Genomic DNA, 8547 nt, shown 5'->3' on the forward strand with positions numbered 1-8547 from the left:
GCGCGAGGTGAGGGTGAGCGGGGACCCGCGGGACAGGTTGGGAGCTCGGCGTCTGCCCCGTGGGCCCTGACAGCGGGCAGGCCTGGCCGGGGGGCAGTGAGGCACCGACCTGCCCGGCCCCAGCGAGCTCAGCCGCGGGGACCCACCGTTCCTCCTTCCCTCCCCAGAGACTTCATCGAGCAGCACTACGTGACCCTGAAGAAGGCAAATCCCGACTTCCCCATCCTGATCCGCGAGTGCTCCGGCGTGCAGCCCAAGCTCTGGGCTCGGTACGGTAAGTGGTGGGGTGTTCGCCGGGAGCCACCGCCTGGGGACGGGTAGAAGCCTGCGCCAGAGCCCCGCGGTCTGCAGCAAAGGCGGGGTTCAGTGGTGATAGTAAGGGACTTTTTGTCCCTTACAGTAGGGTTAAGGGCTAGAATTAGGGTAAGGGACAAAAAATGAACCTGTGGCTCAGAAGGTGGTTTCCTAGCTTGTGGCTGTGAGTTCCCATTCCCGTAGGGTGTGGGAGAAAAATGTTTGTGTTTTTTCTTTTTTTTTAACTGCATTCTTAGTGAAGCAGAGAGAGCAGAAAAGATACTCTGTAAAGGCTTTGCTTTCTTTTTGAAAAACATGGACCTGTTGGAGCAGGTCTAGAGGAGGCCCTGGAGATGCTCTGAGGGCTGGAGCCCCTCTGCTGTGAGGACAGGCTGAGAGAGTTGGGGTTGTTCAGCCTGGAGAAGAGAAGGCTCCGGGGAGACCTTATAGCAGCTTTCCAGTATCTGAAGGGCGCCTACAAGAAGGCTGGAGAGGGACCTTTTCTATGGGCCTGTAGTGATAGGATGAGCGATAATGGCTTCAAACTGGAAGAGGGGAGATTTAGATTGCATATTAGGAAGAAATTCTTCACTGTGAAGGTGGTGAGGTACTGGAGTAAATTGCTTAGGGAAGTTGCGGCTGCCTCATCCCTGGAGGTGTTTGAGGTCAGGTTGGATGGGGCTTGGAGCAACCTGGTTTAGTCGAAGGTGTCCCTCCCCAAGCAGGGGGTTAGAACTAGATGATCTTTAAGGTCCCTTCCAACCTAAACCATTCTATAATTTCTAAAGCCATCTGGGCTGGACAAAAATAATTCAGAAACTTCCTTTCAAAGAGACTCTTTAAGCGCAAGTTTCCCAGTGTGAGCACAGGGGCCAGCAGAGCCTGCCTGTAATAGTGCCTGTCTCTCCTCTGTGACTTGCAGGGAAATACACCCCTGGGTAGGGGCTGCTGTAGGAACAGCAAGTTGTTCAGCACTGTTTTCCTGAAGTGTTGGTGAGCATCTTGATGTGAGCAGGCCAAAAGCCACCAGGCTGCTTTGGCATGTGGTGGTGGCCTCTGCCCAGCTGCTGCGTAGCAAAAGTTACCAAAAAGAGGGAAGGAAACATGTTAGGCTGCACTGGCTTCTCTGCAAGGGAAAGGGTGAGAATAGAGAGAAGGTGGAAGCAATAACTTGGGCACAGGGAGGCACATGGGGGAGTGGTGGGTGCGAAAGGGTGGTGATGGGAGCCTGGGCTGTGATGCCAGTGGCGCTTGGGAAACCTAAAGCGGGGCTTTGGGTTGCCCTTGAACCAGAAAAGGACAAAGGCACCTGCCTCCCCTCTCATCCTCTCTCTTCCCTGCAGAGTTTGGCAAGGAGAAAAGCGTGCCGCTGAACAACCTTACTGTGGATGAAGTGGCCAAGGCCTTGGAGAACATTGTGAAAAGCAAGGCTTGAAGACAGACAGACAGTAAACATGTGCGTGCTGAAGATTTGACTGATGATCTTTAATGTAAAACATGTGTATCTTTAACTTATCAATCTCATAAATGCAATTTGCTTACCCTGAGCTTCACATGTTGGGTTTAAAGCCAAAAAGAGATGATGGAGGGAATGGCTGATCCAGCAGGGTTTATTCACCACCTCCCTGGCATCAAGAGCCCATCTGCCTGGCTTGCAGCCAGGCTCTGCCCCTGGACCAAGCTCTGGGAGGCACAGGTGGCAACATGGTGGTGACGAGGGAACGGCGGTATCTTGCCAAAGACCAACATCCCCATGCAGCCAGCACACAGTGCTTACCGCTGGCGGTTTGACCCCTGACCACCCTTGGGCAAGCAGGGCACAGGGTGTACAAACGGTTTACTCCTCCCTGGAGCGCAGGAGGAGGGAGGGGAGGTGGAGTGGCCTAGGAGAAGGCAGACAACGTGGCATGGCAGGGGCTGAAGGTGGCAGCTCCCAGGGGCTGCCCGACCATGTCCAGCAGTGCTCGCACCCGCTCCTGCAGTTCTGGGGTGCTCTGGTGCTGCTTGAGGGCTTGGTGCCCGCCTTGCCTGACGAAGTCAGCAGCAGCCTGTGCGAGGGGAGAGGGGTGAGAGCTGGCTGGCTGCAACCCCTGTAGGTGCTTCAGCTCATCCTGTGTGCCCAGAGCCACCACTGTACGGTCTGGGGTTGAAGGAATTCCCCAGAGCCCTACCAAACACTAAACCCCCAAGCCAGGTAAATCCAGCCATGCTGGTTCCTGGCTGGGTATGTGCAGAGCTTGAAGTATGCACAACTGAACCAAAATAGTCCCCCTATAATAACCTCAAAGGGTACAAACAACCTGTCCCAAAACCAGTCATTGTCAATGAAAAGGAACTCCCCAGAGACACAAGAAGGGCTTCCACCCTCTGCATCACACAAATGTCCCCTCCTTCAGGCATGTCTTTGGGTGCTGAGGAGTGGGGGGCTAGCGTGGCAAGGACTAAGTCAGTATTATTTAAATCATGATAGTAATCCCCATCCCTGGCTTTACGATCTTGTGCTTGATTCTGGGGCAGGCATCCCCCCCCAGCTCTTACCTCTGGCCAGTGCAGGAAGAGGAGGTGCAGCAGCTCCAGGCACTGTCCCACCACCTCAGGGTCGGGCAGCGTGAGGGTGGGCAGCAGCAGGGGCAGGGCAGGCTGCTGGTGCAGCAGCTGGCAGTGGGCTGGTCCCTTCTCTGCTATATTGCACAGGACTGTCAGGACCTGAGCGGAGAAGCCATGAGAGGGAGTGAGAAATGAAGGCTTTGTTAGTGGGCAGAGGATTCCCGACAGGCTTAGAAGGGCTCCAGAGAACTTCCTATGTTCTGGGAAGGACCCTGGAGGTCCTGCCAGGTGCTTCCTCAAAGCCACGTGCCCACCAACCACCTGGATTTTGAATGCTCTTTAAAAGCCTTCTCCATCCCCACCCCAAGGCACTGTTCATCCCCATGCCAAGCAGACTCAGTCAAGGGTAAATACAGACTTCAGGGGAGGCAGATGGTGACGCTACGACCACATGAGACTTCTCAAGCTACTGCCCTGAGCTATCCTCCAACCTGAGCACCATGTGTGTGGGGATCCATGTTCCTGGAAGTCCATTGCTTCCCCCTGCCCCAGACCTGGGCCAGGAGGTGAGGTCTTACCAACACACGGGCCAACTGGGAACACGGCAGGAGCTGCAGCAGGGCTGGGAGCAAGTCCAGGGAGAGCAGAGCGGAGCAGAAGAAGGGTTTGTCCGCTGGGAAAGGAATGCATCAATAAGATCATGGTTTCTGAGGGGTCTCTGTAGTCAAGACACCACGAGTCTGCCAGCAATGAAGGCAGGTCCCGGCAGCAGCTCTGGCTCTGGTGACAACCCCTCTGGGGACACTCACCCGTGAGGTTGTTCAGCAGCCAGAGACACTCCTGGACGATAAATGGGTGCTGCTGGAGGAAGCACTGCAGGATGAGGAAGAGGGCGATGAGCAGGCGCTCGTCTTGGATCTGGACTTCGCAGCCCGTCTCCTCTGCCAGCAGGTTGCCGAGGCACCGCAGCACCGGGCAGACGAGCTGTGACCGTGGGAAACACAAAGCCCATTAGCCGGCCCGCATCCCCACCAGCAATGCCGAGAACAGCCAGCACCCTGCCCACGTCTCACCAGCTCCAGGCCTTCGGGGGCGTCTTGGGGGATTTCAGAAGCCAGGTCCAGCAAAAGCGAGGTGAGGGCAGGCAAGGCCCCCAGCGACAGCAGTGCCCCGTTGGCTGTATGGCTGCAGAGGGAAGGGACAGCGTGGTTGCTCTCAGCGCTCAGGGAGGGGAAAACTGCTGCAGCCAAACAATGCGGAGCACTCTCCCAAACCGCCATAAGTGCCCGTTTTGTGTTTGAATAGCAGCTTGTTCCTGAGTTTATGAGAAAGTTTAAAAGCCCACGGAAAACAGATCCACTGGAATTATCTGTGCGGGTCTGGAAACAACAGCCCCGATCCTTCTTTGAGTACCCACACGTTCCTTTCTGCTGGGGCTGCTGAAGGAGGTGGCAGGGGAGCAGCCCAGCCAAGGCAGGCAGAGATTGTTGGCAGCGGCCAGCCCGGCCAGGTGGAGTGCGGGGGACAATGCCAGACATGGAGAGGCTATTGGGGGGGGTTCAGAGGATGAGGAGCAGCCTCCTCAGCTTTATCCCTGTGAAGGAACTCAGTGATGCTGAGAAGAGCACGTGAGTGCTCAGATACAAGAGTGGGAATGCCCAGGGTGGCAGGGAAATTGCTTTTCCATGGGGAGGCAACCCCGGTCCCCTTGCAGGACACTGAGCTTTCATGCCTCTCTGGTTGGTTGTCCCCAGGGAACTCAAAATGAGGAGAAAAGCGCGTTTACCTACAGACGATGTAGTGGAGACACCACGCGAACTCCACGGCTGCTCCTGTCCCAGCCTTGAGGCCGGAGCAAACCAGTCGAAGCATGTGCTGGGGGAGAACAGAGTCCAGAACCAAGCTGGGGTCAGAACAGCAGAGTTAACGGAGGCACAGGCCAGAGCACAAGCAGGACAGACAACTGACAGGGAGACACTAGCCCAGGCGACCGAGCAGGGGGCTGCTCTCCCCCATACTGGGGGCCACATGCTCCGAAAACACACCTGGGAGAGACCCTCAGGCCCAGCACAAGCTCCCCCTGGCTGTGGCAGAGCCTGGCAGAACATTTTTGGCACTGGGGGGAAGCTGTCAAGCTGATCTTTTTCCTTCGCGGGAGGAATAAAGCCAGAATTTCCCTGCGAGCCTACCCTGCCCGACACTGCCCTTTACCAAAATACCAGAGCTGTCTGCTCCGATGAGGCTGAGGGAGAAGAGTCAGGTCCTGCGCTCCGATCTGCAACAAAACCTCCACAGTTCTGATAGGAATTCTGCTCTGAACTATTAATATCACTGGGACGGGGAAGGCGTTGTTGTCCCTGGCATGTAAATACCACGCCGGTCCCCAGGGCCCATCCTGATGCCGGTTAAGAGGGTCAGACTCACGGTATGATCTCTGCGGGGGCTTCCTTGGCTTGCAGGAGCTGTGAGAGGACGTAGCCCAGACCTTCCAGCACAGCCTCGTGGGGGGACTGCAATCAAAACAGAACAGAGCTTATCCCGCATGACAGCGCCGGGGGGATGCTGTGCTGCCGAGAGGGCCGTACCTCTTTGTAACACCAAACCAAGCAGCTGAGCGGCGCAGCCTCTCCGCGCCTGGGGAAGAGGGGGCACAGCAGGGGACCGGGAGGGATAAGAGCAAGCTGTGACCACACCAAAGCTGATCTGTGTCTCCCCCGCTACTCCCCGGACTCGCACAGGCTGCAGCTGTAGGGATCCAGGAGCCCAAACACGGCACGCAGATCTGCACTGCTCACTGGGTTGGCCTCGTACGCCTGCGGGACCCGACGCGGGCAGAGGGGAGAAGCCTGCAGCTCCCCGTGTTACAGACTGTTTATCGGCCAGCTGCAGTTATGGATGTGAGAGATTCAGCGGGAGGAGGGCACAAGGTGGTGAGCTGAGCTCCGAAAATGGTGTGCAGGAAAGCCCCTGAGAGACCCTCACCCGCAAGGGGGTCTCTGCCCATGGTCACAGCTGGAAGGAGGGCTGGGAACTCCGTACTGCCAGCCGGTGTCTAACGGGCATAAGAAAAGGCGTAGTTCTGGGGCAGGACAGGGGAAAAGTGCGGCTGAGCTGTTTTCACCCACCTGGATGCAGGATGCCAGCACTGGGATGATGCCCTGAGGCAGAAGCTGCTTCCTCACAGCTTCGCTCTCCACCACCAGGTTCCCCAGCGTGTACAAACACAGCTCCTGAAACAGGCCCAAGAGAGCAGGTCACCTCCTCCGGCAAGGCCTCCAGGTCCCTGCACCCCACACCTAGGGCACACACTTCCCCTGCGTGGGGCAGGAGTTGTCTTCAGAGGGGTAAACCTAGACACACTCTCCAGCTACCCCGTTCCCAGCTGTATCACCTTCAATTTATCCTTTTTCTATCTGGCTCAGGTTGGTATCCCATCACTGCTACTTTGGAGGCTTTTCAGGCTTCTTCATATTGCTATGACATTTCCCTGAGACCTCTCCAATTCCACAGTATTCTCCTGGCAGCTGCCCACGTGCTGCATTAAAACGTGACCGGTCACCTTGGGGTTGGCTCCCCATCTCGTCCCTTCGCTCCGATCCTGTCTGCTTCTCAAAGGAGCACAGCATGCCGTGCAAGGGGCGCTGCTCGGCAGCTGGCAAAACGCACGGGCATCCCGGAGCTACTCCGACTGTTAGCTCCTGCACAGCTTGGAGCCGCAGCTCTGCTCTACCTTGACGGAAGCCTCCCTGCATGTTGCGCGAAGGTAAGCTGACAAAGTAGCTGTCCCCGCATCCCACCAGCCTGCAGCTGCTCATTTCTTTCACTTTTCTGAGATCTTTTGAAACACCTAAACTGAGCTGCATCTATTATTTCTGCTCTACCCACCACACAGGCACCAAGGGACCTCCCGTCCGGGCCCTGCCTGCGTCAAGAGGCCCCAGCGCATGTCTGATGATGGAGCCCAACTGCCACAGCCTGCAGTCACTGCTTCCCCAAACAGAGCTTGGAGCTGAAGAGGAGGAACCCACTGCAAATGGGGCAAAGCCCCACGTCCTGGGCTGTGGCAGGAGGGTTTGCCTGTCCAAGATGAGGCTTGGGAGCGTTTCAGAGCAGCCTGCAGCTACCTGGAAGGAGGTGCAAACACCATGGGACCAAACTCCTCCTGCTGTTGGGACGGGGCACAGTGAAGGGGGTCTCCAAATTTCCAAGACTTGGCCAGACAAAGCCTCGCTGCCCTGGGCTAGCACCGTCCTGCTCCAAGGGGAAGGCTGGACTAGTGATTTCCAGTGGGCCTCTTGCCACCAGCACCCCTGTGTGGCCCACATTAGGCTAAGGCTGGCCAAAAGAGGCCAACACCCAACTGCTACTGAAGGCTTATCAGGTGCCAGAGCCCTGGCAAACAAGCATGGATCTTACCGTGAACTCTACGCTGTGTCCCGAGAGGTAGGTGAGGAGATAGGAGGTCACTGGCAGGCACGCCTCAGCCACAGCAGGGTCACTGGAGTGGGAGAGCTCGTGGAGACAGCGGGCTGCCTCCATCTGCATGTCTGCCAGGCTGCTGGTGAAGAGCCCGATGAGCGTCCGGATGCTGCCGTCCAGCCTGGTGGAACCCAACGGGTGCTGTCACCTCCTGCCTTCCCACCCTTGGCCACACACCAGCTCACCCACGCAATGACTGGGACTAAGGGCCACTCTGGACATGCCCTTGATGGCAGCCGTGCAGTGCCAAACCTGGGCTGACCTGACAAACTTCTGTTGAGTCTCCTTGTTCTGCAGAGCCCAGCGGAGGCGGCTGAGTGATCGTTTCCTGTCCTCTGAACCCCTCTGCACTCCTCTGAGCAGCTGAAGAACCTATCCCAAAATTAAAATGGGTGAATCTCAAGCAGCGCCAGGGTTAGAATTTCAGCCCGTTAATCCTGGAGGCAAAGAAACCCCAGGGCACAAGTTCAGATGGTCACAAACAACCTTATCATTTCTCACTGTGTGTGGAGGCAACTCAGAATAACGCTCCAAAACCCACCTCCCCCCAGGCTTCTCCACATGCTGGGAAGACCCCCGGGACCTCCATCACCATGGAGAACATCATGCTCTTCACCTCATCCTCTGAGAGAGGGTCCGGCACGCTCTCTGCTCCATCCTGTCCACCCTCCTCTGCCCCAGTGTCCTCCCGCAGAAGCCGCTTGCTGACCAGCTGCTCCTGCCGCCGGGCTTTCCTGAGAGCTGCGATCAAATTGGTCCCCGTCACTACCTGCCTAGGTCAAGACACTTTTCCATCCCACCAAAAAGCCTTTTAACGGGGAGAAATCTCCTGTTCCTCCTTGTGAGGATGCACAAGGACAGTGACCGCATTGAGACCTCGCACGCTGCGGGGCTGTGGGGCTGGGCACGTGTGGGCGCGCGAAGGCACGGGTGGGCAAACCGTCGGGAAGGTAGGACGGAGGCGTGAGGACCATGGTGGCCATGCTGGGAGGGACCCACGGCTGGGGGCACATAGGGGAGGACCTTGGGAACCCCAAACCACAGACAATTGGGGCGTCCAGGGCAGAAAACCACGTGGGGTAAAAAAAAAATAAAAATAAACAAACAAAAAAACCCCAACCCCAAAATAAGGCTGTAAAACGCTTCCCCGAGCGGGCAGGAAGCCCGCAGGTGCCACCCACCCCGGGGACGTGCGGCCGGACGGCCCCCGGGGCTGTGTTGGGGTCC

General features: G+C 57.1%; 2 protein-coding genes across 2 annotated transcripts in view; one reads left to right on the forward strand and one right to left on the reverse strand.

Annotated features, from left to right (window-relative positions):
• NDUFA2 (NADH dehydrogenase (ubiquinone) 1 alpha subcomplex, 2, 8kDa) overlaps positions 1-1729 on the forward strand; it is a 2311-nt gene extending 582 nt beyond the window's left edge. The window contains exons 2-3 of the mRNA XM_009890687.1: positions 124-274; positions 1638-1729. Of these exons, the coding sequence (XP_009888989.1) occupies positions 124-274; positions 1638-1729 (243 nt within the window). The remainder of the gene's footprint in view (positions 1-123; positions 275-1637) is intronic.
• A 448-nt stretch (positions 1730-2177) lies between these two features.
• The window catches only part of TMCO6 (transmembrane and coiled-coil domains 6), a gene marked incomplete at its 5' end in the record, with an annotated part of 10036 nt that continues 3666 nt past the window's right edge, over positions 2178-8547 (reverse strand). The window contains 11 exons of the mRNA XM_009890688.1: positions 2178-2342; positions 2833-3000; positions 3420-3514; positions 3651-3825; positions 3915-4026; positions 4628-4744; positions 5266-5351; positions 5967-6071; positions 7258-7441; positions 7583-7692; positions 7937-8066. Coding sequence (XP_009888990.1) covers positions 2178-2342; positions 2833-3000; positions 3420-3514; positions 3651-3825; positions 3915-4026; positions 4628-4744; positions 5266-5351; positions 5967-6071; positions 7258-7441; positions 7583-7692; positions 7937-8066 — 1447 coding nt within the window. The remainder of the gene's footprint in view (positions 2343-2832; positions 3001-3419; positions 3515-3650; positions 3826-3914; positions 4027-4627; positions 4745-5265; positions 5352-5966; positions 6072-7257; positions 7442-7582; positions 7693-7936; positions 8067-8547) is intronic.

This window comes from Charadrius vociferus, unplaced genomic scaffold (genome assembly GCF_000708025.1).
Source record: "Charadrius vociferus isolate BGI_N301 unplaced genomic scaffold, ASM70802v2 scaffold828, whole genome shotgun sequence".
Taxonomy (NCBI): Eukaryota; Metazoa; Chordata; class Aves; order Charadriiformes; family Charadriidae; genus Charadrius; species Charadrius vociferus.